General features: G+C 42.0%; 1 protein-coding gene across 3 annotated transcripts in view; it reads left to right on the forward strand.

The window, feature by feature from the left end:
• Positions 1-974: 974 nt before the first annotated feature.
• The window catches only part of LOC129860978 (DALR anticodon-binding domain-containing protein 3-like), a 37,349-nt gene continuing 18,472 nt past the window's right edge, over positions 975-19,851 (forward strand). For 2 of the 3 annotated variants that reach the window (XM_055931959.1, XM_055931961.1), the window contains exons 1-8: positions 975-1,453; positions 3,756-4,058; positions 5,863-6,079; positions 7,366-7,471; positions 7,810-7,867; positions 15,242-15,306; positions 15,541-15,596; positions 15,715-15,797. In XM_055931959.1, coding sequence (XP_055787934.1) covers positions 1,220-1,453; positions 3,756-4,058; positions 5,863-6,079; positions 7,366-7,471; positions 7,810-7,867; positions 15,242-15,306; positions 15,541-15,596; positions 15,715-15,797 — 1,122 coding nt within the window. In that variant the 5' untranslated portion in view covers positions 975-1,219. The remainder of the gene's footprint in view (positions 1,454-3,755; positions 4,059-5,862; positions 6,080-7,365; positions 7,472-7,809; positions 7,868-15,241; positions 15,307-15,540; positions 15,597-15,714; positions 15,798-19,851) is intronic. The other variant, XM_055931958.1, reaches the window with a different exon arrangement.

Below are 19,851 nucleotides of genomic sequence, written 5' to 3' on the forward strand. Positions count from 1 at the left end.
GCGTGTGAATGTTTATCCTTTTAAGCTTTGAAAAGAGACCCTTAAACCCAGACTTGGACCTCACCCTCTCCACCGAATAGCAGGGGAGGCAAAATAGTGATTGCTTGCAGTTAGCCACTGATTCCTTCCAAACCACTCATTGTTGAATTTGCGATTTCCAACTTCTTGTGTAATGTTTATGTCCAATGAGCACAGATACGTTTTACCTATAATTTATCTTCATATGACAAGGATTGAAAAGGATTTGCCAGTATATTTTTTGACGTGATTCATGATGATGACAGTTTGTATATGTTGCTAGCTAAGATTTTGAAAGTATGATGTTGACATGATCAGTCCAATCAAAACTATGGTAGCTATAACGTGATTTGGCATTTTATCTGTGGCCAATGACCTTAAGCCTTCTTGGATGGGCACTTCTAATGTAAATATATGGCAGCATTCAAGGGGGCTTGAACTTCCTAGCGCTCCTTGTAGATTTTGTTCCGACATAGTGTCCCCATGAGTGACAGAACACTGAGCCAATCACGGCGCAACTAGAGAACATTACCAACCCATAGCTCTGTATTTTCCACTGGGCTAGGCCGAAAAACCTGCATCTTGGAGCTGCCTTACTCAAGAAAGCAAAAAAAGAGATCATGTTTGTATGCAGCTTTATTAACTTAATCATTATTTTTTTACATTGTTTGAAAACTGTTATTTGACGTATTAATGCCAAAATAACATGCAAAACATGCAGCAAAAAAACAAACAAAATAAAAATTATTATTTTATAGCTAAACAGGTGGGCCTCTGCACCACTTGCCCTGAATGACAGGTCGCCACTTATCTGAATTAATCCAGAGACCATGACATTATTGAAAAAGTAGGAGAAGCCATATAATAAACTGCCATTCTAACATCTACCACTTAATGTTTGCAAAAAGTTAATTTAAGTTTCATACATTGTGCTGAACAGGCAACCATGCCACACATAAAATGGCCCTAAACTCGCGCTTTTGCCGTACTTCACAAATAAACGGGATTCGGGAAACAACATTTGCACTCTACAGTTCCGCATTGTGATTATTATGCAGTCATTTACAGCCAATGCGACATCGATAGACTAACTGGATCAAGTGAACGCATGTTTTTATTTGAAAAACTAGCTGTCATAAAGCAGAAATTACTACGATACCGTATTGCTCAGCTGAAGTGATGACCAGGTAGTGAGTTAGTGATGGAGAACATTGAGGAGACGCCATTTCGGATCACCCATACCGTCCAAGCTCTGGGCTCCACACTACGGGGAGAGTCTGAAAATGTTTCTGATGCAAATGGTCTGGGTAGCGGGGACAGAATCTCGAGTGAGCCGGAGAAGCTTTGGTTCAAAGAAAGCAGCGCTAAGAATCTCCGAAACAGGGACTTCTTGTCACCCTCCACGGTGCTGAATACGCTTTATGCAGACGGACAGGTCGGTCTGTTTAACGTTAGATTAACAGTTAACTAACTAACATTAGCTTCCTTTTTAATTAATTCTCGTATAACCCCATTGTATTTTGCCTTAGAATTGTTTTGCAGTTGGTGCACTGGTTGTAATGTATGAGTTGACAGCACGCGCTTTTCTCTTTGACAGGTTGAACTATCGAGAGATATGTGGAGGCAAATTGTACCCCAAACTGTTATCAACTACCACATGATGATTGTGAACGAAATTGAATTCATACATTTTCATATGAGACTGTTGGCATTGCCATCATCGACATAACATTTAAACATTGCGGCAAGTATTATTAACCCCTGACTGGCAAATACAATGTGGGTCACACAGCAAAATGTGCCACCGTGTTTCTACATTGCATGGGTCTCGTTTTTACATGGCATCGGTCAATACAACACCACACAGTCCTGCAGGAGGCAAGTTAAGCCTACACCACTACAGGCAGAAGGCTATTACTGCAATAGTTTTTGACTGTGTGATTGATGGTGCATATGTCTTGGCATGCAGGAGACAAATGAAGCCTATACCACTACAGGCAGAAGGCTACTACTGCAATAGTTTTTGACTGTGTGATTGATAGTGCATGTCTTTGCACACTAGAAAATTGTCTGCTATCCATGGACAACATGTACAGTTGAAGTCGGAAGTTTACATACACTTAGGTTGGAGTCATTAAAACTCGTTTCTCAACCACTCCACCGATTTCTTGTTAACAAACTATAGTTTTGGCAAGTCGGTTAGGACATCTACTTTGTGCATGACACAAGTCATTTTTCCAACAATGGTTACAGACTCAGTGAATTATAAGTGAATTAATCTGTCACAATTCCAGTGGGTCAGAAGTTTACTTACACTAAGTTGACTGTGCCTTTAAACAGCTTGGAAAATTCCAGAAAATGATGTCATGGCTTTAGAAGCTTCTGATAGGCTAATTGACATCATTTGAGTCAATTAGAGGTGTACCTGTGGATCTATTTCAAGGCCTATCTTCAAACTCAGTGTCTCTTTGCTTGACATCATGGGAAAATCAAAAATAATCAGCCAAGACCTCAGATAACAAACTGTAGACGTCCACAAGTCTGGTTCATCCTTGGGAGCAATTTCCAAATGCCTGAAGGTACCACGTTCATCTGTACAAACAATAGTATGCAAGTATAAACACCATGGGACCACGCAGCCGTCATACCGCTCAGGAAGGAGACGCGTTCTGTCTCCTAGAGATGAACTTACTTTGGTGCGAAAAGTGCAAATCAATCCCAAAACAACAGCAAAGGACCATGTGAAGATGCTGGCGGAAATGGGTACAAAAGTATCTATATCCACAGTAAAACGAGTCCTATATCGACATAAACTGAAAGGCTGCTCGGCAAGGAAGAAGCCACTGCTCCAAAACCGCCATAAAAAAGCCAGACTACGGTTTGCAACTGCACATGGGGACAAAGATTGTACTTTTTGGAGAAATGTCCTCTGGTCTGATGAAACAAAAATAGAACTGTTTGGCCATAATGACCATTATGTTTGGAGGAAAAAGGGGGAGGGTTGCAAGCCGAAGAACACCATCCCAACCGTGAAGCACCGGGGTGGCAGCATCATGTTGTGGGGGAGCTTTGCTGCAGGAGGGACTGGTGCACTTCACAAAATAGATGCATCATGAGGGAAATTATGTGGATATATTGAAGCAACATCTCAAGACATCAGTCAGGAAGTTAAAGCTTGATCGCAAATGGGTCTTCCAAATGGACAACGACCCCAAGCATACTTCCAAAGTTGTGGCAAAATGGCTAAAGGACAACTTTGGAGTGGCCATCACAAAGCCCTGACCTCAATCCTGTAGAAAATTTGTGGACAGAACTGAAAAAGTGTGTGTGCGCGCAAGGAGGCCTACAAACCTGACTCAGTTACACCAGCTCTATCATGAGGAATGGGCCAAAATTCACCCAACTTATTCTGGGAAGCTTGTGGAAGGCTACCCAAAACGTTTGACCAAAGTTAAACAATTTAAAAGGCAATGCTACCAAAATACTTATTGAGTGTATGTAAACTTCTGACCCACTGGGAGTGTGATGAAATAAATAAAAGCTGAAATAAATCATTCTCTCTACTATTATTCTGACATTACACCTTAAAATAAAGTGGTGATCCTAACTGACCTAAGACAGGGAATTTTTACTCGGATTAAATGTCAGGAATTGTGAAAAACGGAGTTTAAATGTATTTGGCTAAGGTGTATGTACATTTCAGACTTCAACTGTAAGTGCGATGTGTTTGTGTGTAGGTTCTCCCAGCAGTGATGGTTAGAGTGCAGTCCCTGAGAGGGACAGGGGTTCTTCCTGTGGCTGGGGGGGAACTCATGGGAGAGGGGCTGAGGGTGCGGGTCGACCGGACTGCTGTGTTTCAGAAGGTCCTGAGTGACGCGTCGGTATACCTAAAGCCTCCTTGCCAGAGACAGAGGTGTGTGATGCTCAACTGCCCCGCCCGGCACCCCAAACCAAATTTACCCTCCCCTGACACGTTCACGCTGGGGCAACTACGCACTGTGCTGCTGACTGACCACTTAGGGGCGCTACTGAGGAGACGGGTGAGTAAGGAGATTACTATTCTGCCATAATGTCAAATTTGGACACGCCTACACTACCGATGAAAAGTTTTAGAAAACCTACTAATTCAAGTTTTTTTTTATTTTCTTTTTACAATTTTCTACATTGTAGAATAATAGTGAAGACATCAAAACTATGAAATAACACATATGGAATCATGTAGTAACCAGAAACGTGTTAAACAAATCTAAATATATTTGAGATTCTTCAAATAGCCATCCTTTGTCTTGATGACAGCTTTGCACACTCTTGGCATTCTCTCAACCAGCTTCATGAGGTAGTCATCTGGAATGCATTTCAATTAACAGGTGTGCCTTGTTAATTTGTGGATTTTCTTTCCTTAATGCGTTTCAGCCAATCAGTAATGTTGTGACAAGGTAGAGGTGGTATACAGAAGATGCCCCTATTTGGTAAAAGACAAAGTCCATACTATGGCAAGAACAGCTCAAATAATTAAAGAGAACTAACAGTCCTTTACATTAAGATCAGTCAATCCAGAAAATGTCAAGAACTTTGAAGAAACTTTAAGTGCAGTCGCAAAAAACATCAAGCTCTGTGATAACTGGCTCTCATGAGGACCGCCACAGGAATGGAATACCCAGAATTGCCTCTGCTGCAGAGGATGAGTTCATTAGAGTTACCAGCCTCAGAAATTGCAGCCCAAATAAATGCTTCACACAGCTGAAGTAACAGACACATCTCAACATCAACTGTTCAGAGGAGACTGTGTAAATCAGGCCTTCATGGTCAAATTGCTGCAAAGAAACCACTAAGGACACCAATTAGAAGAAGAGACTTGCTTGGGCCATGAGAAACGAGCAATGGACATTAGACCAGTGGAAATTTTTCCTTTGTTCTGGAGTCCAACATGGAGATTTTTGGTTAGAACCGCCGTGTCTTTGTGAGACACGGTGTGGGTGAACGGATGATCTCCACATGTGTATTTCCCACCGTAAAGCATGGAGGAGGAGGTGGGATGGTGTGTGTGTGCTTTGCTGGTGACACTGTCAGTGATTTATTTAGAATTCAAGGCACACTTAACCAGCATGGCTACCACTGCATTCTGCAGCGATACGCCTTCCCATCAGGTTTGGGCTTAGTGGGACTATCATTAGTTTTTCAACAGGACAATGACCCAAAACACACCTCCAGGCTGTGTAAGGGCTATTTGACCAAGAAGGAGAGTGATGGAGTGCTGCGTCAAATGACTTGGCCTCCACATTCTCCCGACCTCAACCAAATTGAGATGGTTTGGGATGAGTCAGACCGCAGAGTGAAGTAAAAGCAGCCAACAAGTGCTCAGCATATGTGGGAACTCTTTCAAGACTTGGAAAATCATTCTAGGTGAAACTGGTTGAGAGAATACTAAGTGTGCAAAGCTGTCAAGGCAAAGGGTGGCAACTTTGAAGAATCTCCCATATAAAATATATTTTGATTTAACACTTTTTTTGATAACTACATGATTCCATATGTGTTATTTCATAGTTTTGATGTCTTCACTATTATTCTACAATGTAGAAAATAGTAAAAAAATAAAGAAAAACCCTTGAATGATTAGATGTGTCCAAACATTTGACTGGTACTGTATGTATCTGCTGAGTTGTATGTTAAGTGCACATAAATATGTGATAGACTGCGTAGATATAGCGTGTTGCTTTACCACTATATCATATGTCAGTGGCGTCACTGTTTTTCTCAGGTTTATTGTGTCCTGCTGCCCTGTGCTTCCAGAGGAAAGTGACATCATTGTCTTCCTCTGATTTCTTGGCATCTATTGGCCCACAGTGCCCATCAGCTGGACCAATGACGAGAGGGAGGAGAACATTTTGGAGGCTTTACAGAATTCCCCTTACAGAGAAAGAGAGGAGACAGATGGAGGAAGACGAGAGAGTGAAGGAAAGAATATGGATGGAGATAGAGGAGATGCTCAGGGTGAACTTGAAGAGGGTGTTTCAGGAGGAGCAGCTGCCAGGGTATGACCTCAGCCTGGGCACCTGTACAGGTGAGACAAACAACATTGACCTTTTGACCTGGGGATTGGTTATAAATGTCTTAACATATGAATAACCCATACAGTGCATTGGGAAAGTATTCAGACCCCTTAACTTTTTCCACATTTTGTTACATTAGATTTATTCTAAGGATGATTAAATAATTCCCCCCCCCTCATCAATCTAGACAATACCTCATCACTAAAGCAAAAACAGTTTAATTTATTATTTTTGCAAATGTATTAAAAATACAAAATGGAAATATCACATTTACATAAGTATTCAGACCCTTTACTCAGCTATTACAGCCTCAAGTCTTCAAGCTTGGCACACCTGTATTTGGGGAGTTTCTCTCATTCTTCTCTGCAGATCCTCTCAAGCTCTGTCAAGTTGGATGGGGAGAGTCGCTGCGGAGCTATTTTCAGGTCTCCAGAGATGTTTGATCGGGTTCAAGTCCGGGCTCTGGCTGTGCCACTCAAGGACATTCACAGACTTGTCCCGAAGCCACTTCCGCGTTGTGTTGGCTGTGTGCTTAGGGTCGTTGTCCATTTGAAAGGTGATACTTCACCCTAGTCTGAGGTCCTGAGTGCTCTGAAGCAGGTTTTCATCAAGGATCTCTCTGTACATCTTTACTTTGATCCTGACTAGTCTCCCAGTCCCTGCCGCTGAAAAACATCCCCACAAAATGATGCTGCCACCACCATGCTTCACCATAGGGATGGTGCCAGGTTTCCTCCAGATGTGATGCTTAGAAGGCCAAAGAGTTCAATCTTGGTTTCATCAGACCAGAGAATCTTGTTTCTCATGGTCTGAGAGTCCTTTAGGTGCCTTTTGACAAACTCCAAGCAGGCTGTCATGTGCCTTTTACTGAGGAGTGGTTTCTGTCTGGCCACTCTATCATAAAGGTAGGATTGGTGGAGTGCTGCAGAGATGGTTGTCCTTCTGGAAGGTTCTCCCATCTCCACAGAGGAACTCTGGTCTGTCAGAGTGTCGATCAGGTTCTTTCTTGGTCACTTCCCTGACTAAGGCCCTTCTCCCCTGATTGCTCAGTTTGGCTGGGCGGCCAGCTCTAGGAAGAGTCTTCGTGGTTCCAAACATCTTCCATTTAAGAATAATGAAGGCTACTATGTTCTTGGGGACCTTCAATGCTGCAGACATTTTTTGTACCCATCCCCAGATCTGTGCTTCGACACAATCCTGTCTCGGTGCTCTACGGACATCCACTGTTAACTGTGGGACCTTATATAGACAGGTGTTGTCTTTCCAAATCATGTACAATCAATTGAATTTACCACAGGTGGACTCCAATCAAGTTGTAGAAACATCTCAAGGATGATCAATGGAAACAGGATGCACCTGAGCTCAATGTTGAGTCTCATAGCAAAGGGTCTGAACGTAATAAGGTATTTGTTTTTAATTTAATACATTTGCAAACATTTCTACAAACCTGTTTTCACTTTGGATTATGGGGTATTGTGTGTAGATTGAGGGGGGAAAAACAATTCAATCAATTTTAGAATAGGGCTGTAACGTAACAATGTGGAGAAAGGGTATACTTTCCGAATGCACTGTGTAGGGTCAAATTGCTCAATAAAATTGATTTCTTTCACAGGGAGCTAGGCCTATAGGGCACCTTTAGATATGAAACTTACTTTAATGTAGTTTAGATAAATAAAATCTACAGAGATTAACAGTCTATAGGAGCAGTCTGTAACCCATAATCCTGTTGATTTGTCCTCAGTGCAAAGGGACAGTGTGTCTCATCTGGCCCAACTGGACAGGGCTACTGCTACTGCACTGTGAGTAACATTTTCTCCTCCCCAAACTTTAAACATCAAGTACTACTATAGCTGCTATGTTGTGTATGTTCATACAATACTAAACAGTATAGGGTCTCATGTTTATCACATCTCTTATTGACCAAGGTATCCACGGCAACCGCAGTACATGTCACTTCCTGTCAGTATGAGTTCCGTCAGCAGCAGATAGCAATGCTGTGGAGATCAAGTGGTGCAACAGTGACACAAGTTTGTTTGACACAACAACGCATTAACTACCACATAATGACAAACTACCTCCCCAGACTAATCAGTAGAGGTGCACCAATATTTGTAAATGAAAAAGAAATTGGTTTATGTTGCTCCAACTTTACTCTGATTTTGATCCAAAATCAGTTTATAAACCTATCCTTGCTGCAACCACAAATGATCAGTGTTGGGATTCGTTACTTGTAAAATATGACGTATTGCTCGTAACTTTCAATCAACATAACGTGTTATATTACAATACTACTTTCTGTGCAAAGTAATGTGTTATGTTACTCCTTATATTACAAACACCATCAAATCCCACTTGCCAACAAGGTATGTTGGTCACCGATTTAATAATGCAGAGGATACAATACTAATGATAGGACAGACATCAAAGCATTTTAATGATTTAACACTAGAGTAGCCGTGATGAATACCAATCAGTGTAGATTAAGGGGAGGAGCTGGGTAAAGAAGGATTTCTAGGCCTTGAGATAATTGAGACATGGATTGTCTGTGTGCCATTCAGAGGGTGAATGGGCAAGACAAAATATTTAAGTGCCTTTGAACGGGGTATGGTAGTAGGTGCCAGGTGCACAAGTTTGTATCAACAATTTCAACGCTGCTAGATTTTTCACGCTCAACGATTTCCCTTGTATATTAAGACTGGTCCACCACCCAAAGGACATCCAGCTAACTTGACACAACAGTGAAAAACATTGGTCAACATGGGCCAGCATCTGTGTGGAATGCTTTCGACACCTTGTTGAGTCCATGCCCCGGAAAATGGACTCGTCTGAGGATAAAAGCGGGGGTGCAACTGAATATTAGGAAAGTGTTCTTAATGTTTTGTACACTCAGTATACTGTGTATATAGTAAGAATATAATGGAATACAATCGAAATAGAATCTACTTTTGTCTTGTGAATGCTCACTTGAGAAATGGATGGACTTGCGGTTATCCCAAGAAGAAGTGATATTTTGAAAGAGCATTTAGTTTTTTGTTGTTTAGCAAATGTAAGGGTTTTGAAAAGCTCAGGATCTGCTCTTTGTAATCATATATAGAAATCAAAATGTCTTACTTGCATGTGACTGTGGGAGGATTCTCAAAAAGTGGCATTTTGGTAAAAATACAAAATAAGAGTGTGTTCCGTTTTCCCTGCCTCTGTCAATTCCATGCTGGGCTGTTCATCAGTCTCTTCATTCACAATTTGACAATGTATAAAAATATTGTCAGACAGAACAAGGCCACCTCAAAATTTGGAGTTATTTTCATTCTTTTTGGAATGATTCAACGTGTGATCAGGCCTCACTGTGACAACAGCTTGTATACTTTTAAAACACCAACACTTGTGACAGATTTTTTTTCAAACCTTTCGGAGAGAGCCTGTACCAGAGGTGTGGACTCAAGTCACATGACTTGGACTGGAGTCTGACTCGAGTTGATATACTTTTTCAAAACCTGAGACTTGATTTGGAGCCTAAAACTCGGGACTCGACTTTGACTTGAGACTGATGACTTGAAAGTATTTGGCCAGGTTTTTTAACGTTTAGTCACTCATTTTGTGGCACAGAATCGAAGTGGAATATTCTACACGCAGCCCGAGACAATGGCTGCGTTTCAAACACATAAGACACACCCTCCTCCTCTTACCCTTGCCTTATGCCCTTGGGGGAATCGCCAGGGCCATCTTTGCCAACGGTCCAAACGATTAGCCAAGTAAAGGAAGTTGGCAACCTAAGCCCCTCAGCCCTCGTTTTTGATAGAGTTTGTGAGTTTACAATCCTGTTCACTCCGGGGCCTGTAACGCCCCATAATTCAATTTGCGATGATTGTACATTCGCTAAGAAAAGTCAGCCAAAATGTAAAACCAACATCAATATGGAGAAGTCAACATACAAGTACAAGTAAAAACAAATGTAAATAAGTTAAACTGTGCTAATACTGCACATGACAGCACAAACGTGTATCGTGAAAGTAATGATGTTTTTGTTTGGTTAGCTTTTGGAAACATTAGCTAGTGCATACAACTTTCCCTGACATCACACTTCTACATTGTCGTTTTCGATTTACCTGATATCGTCAGATGGTTGCATTCGATGTCTGCGAATGCGTTGTCTTCTAGCCAATATATGAAATGCAATCATAATTGCCTCTAACGCATATAAAGCACACACAACAGCTACCGGTGGTTCCATGATGACTGAAAACACAACCGTGGGGCGAACGAGTGACACATTTCCGGGCAAGGGCGGTCCATTTTAAAATGCATTCATTATTCCCTTGCCCTGCAAGTGTCAACTCATCATAAGTCATGATATTCACTTAATTTGAGGGGAGAGGGTGTGTATTTTACATGTTTCGAATGCAGCCAGTACCGCACTTGCAGAAATACTGATTGGCTAGTGAAACACACACTCAGACCTCTGATTGGACCAGAAAATTGTCAATCGACACAGGTCGGGTGAGTTAGCGCAGTGAGGTTTTGGGGGCTGCCAGTGTGGAACTGAATAGGGAAAAATCTATATTTTTCTACATATTTTAATAGGCTACATATAGCCAACCATTTGTATTATACCTTTTGCTTATTCAATGTGGTCACTAACCTAGGCCTACGGCATTGCACCAAATTCTTGTTTCAAAAAATCTAATTTGTGCGTCAGAACAAAAAAGTTGCACGTCTTGACTTGACTAAATATTGTCCCTATAAAGTAGGGTGAATTCAGAAATAGTGGGACATTATATAAACTGAGACGGCTTAATCCTGAGACGTTTATTTCTTGATCTGACAAGAGAAAATCTAAACAGTGGTTACTAAGCCCTTGCAGAGAAACCACATCATCAATATTGCATCACTTCATTAGTGTGACATTATAGAGGGGGCAGAACAAGCTTCAAACAGGAAGTTGAATCTTGGTTTCCCTGCGTAGCACACAGTAAGGATCAGTGACAGCTTTCTTCTGTTTTGATGTTAGGGTTATAATGCACTGTGCCAAATTGATGTAAATGTACATACTATGTACTGGTGCATCAAAATACATAAAGTTGCCAATATTATGTTTACATTTTGTAATTCAGTATTTTTTAGTTGTCCTGCTGTACCAGCCATAGCTAAAGTGGAGGAAAGAGAGATTACCACAAGAACATGGAGTAGCCAGCCAGGATCCCCCGGGCCATGGGATTTTTTGACAAACAAGCTCTGTTTTGGTGGTCTCAGGTAAATTTTAATGCATTTATTCCATATGAAATACACAGCGAAATGTTTGCATTCCAGTTCAAAATTTTCCTGCTCTGCCGCAGTCTACCATTTCAAGACTACACATGTAAATGTCATGCCATTTTGTATTTGAGCAATATGATTGGCAGTTCATTCAAGCAGCACCACGGTCCCGATCGGGTCAGTGACTGATGAGATTCACGCTTTTACTGGCCCGTGCGGGCCATCATTAATGTTGGACCCTGCTCTCGAAAGAAAATATATGAATGTGCCTGAAAACAATAGGCTATGTGGATTTCGACTCATCGTTAACACATTATATTACGGAATGCTCTCCGTGTAAAAATTAGACTTCAACTACAGCTCACACGACACACACACCCAGGTATCGAGAGGCGGTACATTGCTCACTTTGTGACTGAGAGGTGCCAGTCCTGTCAATAGATTGCTAGAAGATGCATTTGTTCATTCTAGCGGGAGGGGGCTCTGCAGACTTTTTTCTGGTGCTACACATAGGATTTTTATTTTATTTTTGCATTGTAATTTAAACAATATCTAATATATCTGACATTAATAGTGGAATGATAGTGTTTCACAGTATTACTTACCCTTAGTGTTGTGATTGGCTGTGATATTCTCCTATTGATTTCTCCCGGCTAAGTAGCATTTGTTGTAAAACGGAAAAAGCTCTTTCAGACTTTGTGGCTGTGTTATCTAGCGGAAATTGCTCTCATTTCCTGTTTGCTAAAATTCTACACTATTTGCTCAATTTCAGTTTGTGAGAAAACAAGCGCTGAATAGTGTAGGGAATCACTGTACCATCAAAAAACTAAACTAAAATACCCGGCTGAAAATGACTCAAAACAGCGCTTGGGGAAAATATTGACTCTCCTCTTAATTTGTTAATGTTATGCCGTTATGAACACTGTTATTTGAAAAACACTGAAAAACAAGATCAAGCGAGCTTTTGCCCTTCTGCTCCACGTGAATATAACCCACCCAGTGATGGTACTGGTTATATGTCTGAAGGTAGCTGGATGAAGATGTAACATATTCTGACAAATTAATTAGGATATTTTGTGAGGAAGAAAAAGGCTACAGAGACAGATCATGCTTTCCATCCAATCCTGCAACCTAGGCTGCATACAGGTAGGGCTAGGGACGGGCAACTCCAGTCCTCGGGGGTTTGATTGGTGTCACACGTTTTCCCCAGCACCAGCTAACACACCTGACTCCAATAATCAACTATTCATGATCTTCAGTTTAGAATGCAATTAGTTTATTCAGCTGTGTTTACTAGGGATAGGGAAAAGTGTGACAACACTCTGGCTACCGAGGACTGGAGTTGCCCATCCCTGAGGTAGGCCATATGATCCTGCTTGCTCTGGACTCCAGAGAAGTGACATGATATCCCTAGTTGATATTGACTGCTAACATGAATGACTTGCAGGTGATTTCTGTATCTTGCATTTTGAAAATGCATCCCTGTTTATGGCTGTAATGACAGGCTTCATTTGCACAGGGACTGCATGTGTGTGCGCGCAGGTTCGCAAGCTTTGAACCACTCCTTTTTGGAGGTCACGGGTCAGAGTTTGAAAACCACTGTGCAAGCAAACAGATTGCTGATTTGCTGTACAGCTATAGGACTGGGTGCAGCGCAGACGCCAAATTGTAGGGAGAGAGGATTGCCATAAATGAGTATGTAGCTCCAAAAATTGTTTGGTGATGAAGAATATGAACCATTTACTTTGCAAGCTCACCAGCAATGGTGCATCAAGTAACAATTACTAGCATAGGTCTACTGGTCTTTTGTTATGTCAAAATTGCTTGATTGTTAAAATGTATTATTACCTAATGAAAAGGTCTGTCTGGTAGCCTCAATAAATTATTTCAGACAACTTGTTACGACTGGACTTGCTTAGAATGCACAACTTGGACTTGACTCGACCGGTTCTACTTGGGACTCGACATGAGACTTTGACCTTGAGACTTGCTTGTGACTCGAATGATAGTGACTTGGTCACACCTCTGGCCTGGACTATAGTCTACAATACACGTTTACTTGCAGCCTTGAAATGAAATAAACCGTCAAATAGATAATAACATTAGACTGGCATAACCACTATGAATTTACTTCCGGTGACAACATCGTTTCAGAACATAATATGGCCCATCTTTTCAGTTATGACACTTTGTGCAATCAATTTATTTAACAGTAAAATTAGTTTCAGCTTGAATTCAGTAGAGACGAGGCTTTTTAAACCGATACACTAGTAGAGATATGATTCTGAAATTAACGCACTTGTTACTTAAAGCACCTGTAATAATATTATCCAATTTTATAAAAAATATTATCAAAAAGAAACGTCCTCTCACTGTGAACTGTGTTTATTTTCAGCAAACTTAACGTGTAAATATTTGAATGAACATAAGTTTCAACAACTGAGGCATAAACTGAACAAATTCCACAGACATGTGACTAACAGAAATTGAATAATGTGTCCCTGAACAAAGGGGGTCCAAATCAAAAGTAACAGTCAGTATCTGGTGTGGCCACCAGCTACATTAAGTACTGCAGTGCATCTCCTCCTCATGGACTGCACCAGATTTGCCAGTTCTTGCTGTGATTTGTTACCACACTTTTCCACCAAGCCACCTGCAAGTTCCCTGACATTTCTGGGGGGAATGGCCCCAGCCCTCACCCTCCGATCCAACAGGTCCCAGACTTGCTCAATGGGATTAAGATCCAGGCTCTTCGCTGGCCATGGTAGAACACTGACATTCCTGTCTTGCAGGAAATCACGCACAGAACGAGCAGTATGGCTGGTGGCATTGTCATGCTGGAGGGTCATGTCAGGATGAGCCTGCAGGAAGGGTACCACATGAGAGAGGAGGTTGTCTTCCCTGTAACGCACAGCGTTGAGATTGCCTGCAATGACAACAAGCTCAGTCCGATGATGCTGTGAAACACTGCCCCAGACCATGACGCACCCTCCACCTCCAAAATCGATCCCGCTCTAGAGTACAGGCCTCGGTGGAACGCTCATTCCTTCGACGATAAACCCGAGTCTGACCATCACCCCTGGTGAGACAACCGCGACTCGTCAGTGAAGAGTACTTTTTGCCAGTCCTGTCTGGTCCAGCGACGGTGGGTTTGTGACCATAGGCGACGTTGTTGCCGGTGATGTCTGGTGAGGACCTGCCTTACAGCAGGCCTACAAGCCCTCAGTCCAGCCTCTCTCAGCCTATTGCGGACAGTCTGAGCACTGATGGAGGGATTGTGCGTTCCTGGTGTAACTCGAGCAGTTGTTGTTGCCATCCTGTACTTGTCCCGCAGGTGTGATGTTCGGATGTACCGATCCTGTGCAGGTGTTAAACGTGGTCTGCCACTGCGAGGACGATCAGCTGTCCGTCCTGTCTCCCTGTACCGCTGTCTTAGGCATCTCACAGTACGGACATTGCAATTTGGCCACATCTGCAGTCCTCATGTCTCCTTGCAGCATGCCTAAGGCACGTTCACGCAGATGAGCAGTGACCCTGCATATCTTTCTTTTGGTGTTTTTCAGAGTCAGTAGAAAGGCCTCTTTAGTGTCCTAAGTTTTCATAACTGTGACCTTAATTGCCTACCGTCTGTAAGCTCTTAACGACCGTTCCACAGGTGCATGTTCATTAATTGTTTATGGTTCATTGAACAAGCATGGGAAACAGTATTTAAACCCTTTACAATGATTCTGTGAAGTTATTTGGATTTTTACAAATTATCTTTGAAAGACAGGGTCTTGAAAAAGGGACATTTTTGTTTATATAAAAAGACCTCGTCTCTACCAAATTCATGCTGTAACTCGACATCTCATGTTGTCTTATAAATTGATTGCTCAAAGTAACGTTTTTTTCCCACCCCCTCTTTTTCTTTATCTGTTTCTTAGAGGCATCTTGTTTGTGGACCAATGAAGACACCTGGAACTCACCTCAGTGCTGCCCAGTACCTTCAGTAAGAACATCTTTTATCATTTTGATTCAGCTTTAGTCCCAGTAGCTGTCACTTTGCTCTGCTGTTTGCTCTAATGTAGCCTATTCAGATCTCTAATGTAGCCTATTCAGATCTCATCGAGCCACTGCGTGTGTGTGTGTGTGTGTGTGTGTGTGTGTGTGTGTGTGTGTGTGTGTGTGTGTGTGTGTGTGTGTGTGTCTGTCTCATTGGCTCCTTGTTCACCCTGTCCTATAGACTGAGAAGAGTGCAGATGGAGGCCTCAGAGATTAAGTATGGAGAACAAGTCGAAGGTGAGTCTGCTCAATTTGTCTGAACTCTGTAGCATGTGTATGATCAGGGACTGTTGTGGTATGTGATCTCCCTCCTTGGACTTAACACTTCTATTACAACTCCAAATACTTGTTTCAGACCAAACTTGGGATGACATCATCAAGGTCATGACCTCAGCCACAGTGAGGTTTGAGCTGCTCTCAACAGTCCATACGAGCCCGGTGAGTCTTAGGAGCTGTGTGAGAGAGAGACTCACTTCTTGGAGCTAGTCTGCATGCACACACCGATAATCATGTGTGTCTATTTTGATTAGATTTATTAGGATCCCCATTAGCCGTCGCCAATGGAGACAGCTAGTCTTACTGGGGTCCGACATATCATGAAAAATACATTACAGACAAAAGATGTAACAATTTACATACACACACACACTACATGTTCAAGTTTTTAAATGTATCTATCAGTTACACATACATGTCAGTACATACACACACCCAGTGGCGATTTTAGCATGTAAATCTCGGTGGGGCAAACAAAAAAACATGTAGATGCATGCCAGCAAAGCCACTACATGACCCAACACTAACCAATACAGTAATAGCACTATAACGGTGACAAACGATGCCCACAAACTGTTAGGGTCTACATAAAGCTGTCCCAACAGCAGAGTCCCAACAGCAGTCCCAACACCTTACCACTGCTACAGTTCATTCAGCCTCATATACTGCCTTTAAAAAAAAAAAAACATAGCTTATATGGCTGACTTGCTTTAACAAATGTGGTTTCTACTGACAATTGAGATGTACAAACTATGTCACAAGGGGACGACAAGTGAATAAGAGGTGATCCGTAATTTCAATTAAGACATTAATGAGCGAGCTAGGATGGACGTAGTCAATAGAACTATTTGTTCATCACTTTTGAAATGTACAGCGACAGAATTCAGATTATATATAATCAGACAATGAAAGCTCTTACAATATTCGATGATTACATTTCTCTAAAACAGGTTATAGGCAAACAAGCACACACCTGCCACGAACGATAGGTTTACAATACCACGTTGGTGAAAATTGACCAAATTATTAGTGTGAGGCACATGAGCTACTAACGGCTTACTACACAACACTCTCTTAGTATTACTTTAGCTACAGTATACATCCCTCTGGTATCCTATATCATTTATGAAGCTGCATAAGACATTTTTGGACTCGTGTTGTGATGTACTTGAACAGGAATGTGGCGCGGCGGTCCTTCGTGGGCATATTGTCATCAAAGAGAAAGATGACCGTTCAAAACGTATTTTCCCAGTCGTAGCTTGTTTTTCAGAGTTCCAAGTTGTCTTGCACTCAGTTAGCCACTGATTCCTTCCAAACCACTCATTGTTGAATTTGCTATTTCCAACTTGTTGTGTAATATTTGTCCAATGGCCGATGAGCACCGATAATGTTTTCTCTATAATTTCTCTTCATATGACAAGGATCAAAAAGGATTTGTTTGTCGACTTGATTCATGGTGACGACTGCTAGTTTGCTAGCTAAGATTTTGAAAGTATGATGTTGACATGATCAGTCCAATCAAAGCTACAGTAGATATAACGTGATTTGTTGTCATTCTATCTGTGGCCAGTGACCTTGAGCCTTCTTGGATGGACACTTCTAATATAACTCTATGGCAGAACCCAAGGAGCTAAAATTTTCGATCTCGAACCTTAAAATTGGGGATGATGTACTGTGCCATAAGTGATAGAAAACTGAGACAATCATGACAGAAAACTGAGACAATCAGGCGTAATGCTCCATTTTCTGCTGGCTAGCCCCACCACAGAAAGCACTGAGCTAGGCTGGAACACCTGCATTTTGGAGCAGCTTTACTCAAGAAAGCAAAAAAGAGACCAGGTTTATATGCGGCTTTATTAACTCAATGTAATTCCCTGAATGACGGGTCGCCACTGCATACGCACAGCAAGTAAGTCACATGGGGGAGAGGCATTGTGCCGTGAGGTGTTGCTTTATTTGTTTTTTGAAACCAGGTTTGCTGTTCATTTGCGCAATATAAGATGGGAGTTCTATGCACTCATGGCTCTGTATTATACTGTATGTTTCCTTGCATTTGTTCTGTACCTGGGGACTGTGAAAGACCACTGGTGGCATGTTTGGTGGAGTAAGTGTGTGTCAGTGCTGTGTGTAAGTTGACTATGCGAACAATTTGGAATTTCCTACACATTGAATGTTTTTATAAAAACAAGAAGTGGGGGATCACATGACCCTTGAACGAGTTGGCCGCATGAACTAAGAGCTCCGCACAAGTAGTTTCCTATTCTTAATCTTACTTCCACTTCAAGTTAAAACTCCTTTTAGCTTTAGTCAAAAAGTCATGGCGGCTACAAAAGGCGATATTACAGGTGACATTTTTACCCGGACTCGAGCATTAGCGGCAGAAAAAGCCTCCAAGAAGCCGTTAGCTTCAGAAAAAGCTAGCGCCATTAGCGAGGAGCAAGAGGACCCGTCCCCCCCCGAAGCCCAACAAATGCCAACCTTGCACTCTGTCGAAGTCCTCCTTTCTGAGCTGAGATCCCAACTTACAGAACTCAACATCAAATTAGATGGCATTAACTCTCAGCTCAGTGTGATAGGGGGCAAGGTGACAACCCTGGAAAATGCTTTGCCTGACATCAACAACAAGATAACCATCAACGCGGGGCGGGGCGCCTGGATGAGGAATAGGAGTGAATCCTATTCATGGAAAACTCACTGACAGACGCCATGGAAACAATAGCATATGCTAAAAAGAAAATAGAGCAGCTGGAAGAGAAAACAGAGGACCTGGAAAACAGGGGGCGAAGGAATAATTGTGTTCTATTAAATCTGGGCGAAAAAGAAGAGTGAAACATGCCACTGATCCGCTACCTGCAAGACAAACTTCCCGAGTGGCTCCACCTGTCCACCGACAGGCCCATAGAACTCGAGAGAGCTCACCGAGCACTGAGGCACCCACCAGCAGCCAGACAACCACCGCGCCCAATCACCATACGTTTCCTGAGATTCACCGAGTCCTACAGGCGGTGAAAATCAACACCATTACAGTGGGAAACGCAAAAAACTCACTGTACACCAGGACCTGTCAGCTGGAATACGGCGAAAACGCCGAGAGTTTGACGAGGTGAAATACTCCATTGACCGAGGCATCTTTAGGGGATTCAAATACCCAAACGAGCTCAGGATTCTTCACCAAGGAGCCCTGCGACACTTCAAAACTCCCGAAAAGACTAAAGTTTTTTGAAGGACAATCCTGATCACTGAGAAATGGACCAATGACTAAAATTGATTACAGTTATTACTAATGGAGGTAAGACAACATACAGCCGCCATCCAAAGACCCACCGCCCCCCCTAAATGTCATTATAGCCGTCTAATTTATATTCTTTTAGCTGAGGGATAGGCTCTATAGCATAACCTAGGCCTACTAACGTTTCAGCCTACTTTGATTTCACTTTATTTTATTTTTATTATTGTTATTTGTAGTTCTCATTTTCACAGGCCTCCACCATTTATAGGCTGTCGACACACTTACAGACTTAACGAGAGGCTCAATGTGTCAATTTTATGCCTATGGCCTTATCCTGTTGCTATTACGTTTTAATAAAAACAAACAACATATCCTATAGATCCCTCTTAAGGATTTTGCCCCAACATTTCTGTTTTTATTTGGTCCAAAAGATTAGCCCTATGTCCTTTGGGGGAGTTTTTTTTTTTAATGTGGTCTGGACGGGGGCTACGTTGTCACTTACTCAATGCGGGCTGAGAGGATGAGGCATTTCTTTGGTGGGGAGGGGGAGACGTTGTGCGTTGCTACGTTTTTTTTTTTCGGAACACAGATTTGAGACAGAGCGTGGGGGTAATAGATCCAATGGGATATGTCGAGTTGTTTGGGAACTCAGCTAGGGTGTTCAGAGATTGTTCTTTTATGTACACCATTTATTTTTATTTTATGTGATCGCAGCTGTAACTATTATCCATCTTTACCCAGAGATGACTTGCACTAGAGTTCCATTACTGTTCGATGACGTTGACTAGTACCTTACATCTATTGACATGGAACTGCCATTGTCTAGGTCATTCAATAAAATGGGAAAAAGATACTATGTGCTCTAAAAAAAAGGAACAAGCAGACATTGCACTATTACAAGACACACCTCTGTGATGCCAAACTTCGCAGAGCGCGGGTGTGACTGGTGTATTTCGCATCTTTCAAATCAAATAGTAGAGGTACAGC

Source organism: Salvelinus fontinalis, chromosome 8 (genome assembly GCF_029448725.1).
Source record: "Salvelinus fontinalis isolate EN_2023a chromosome 8, ASM2944872v1, whole genome shotgun sequence".
Lineage (NCBI taxonomy): Eukaryota > Metazoa > Chordata > Actinopteri > Salmoniformes > Salmonidae > Salvelinus > Salvelinus fontinalis.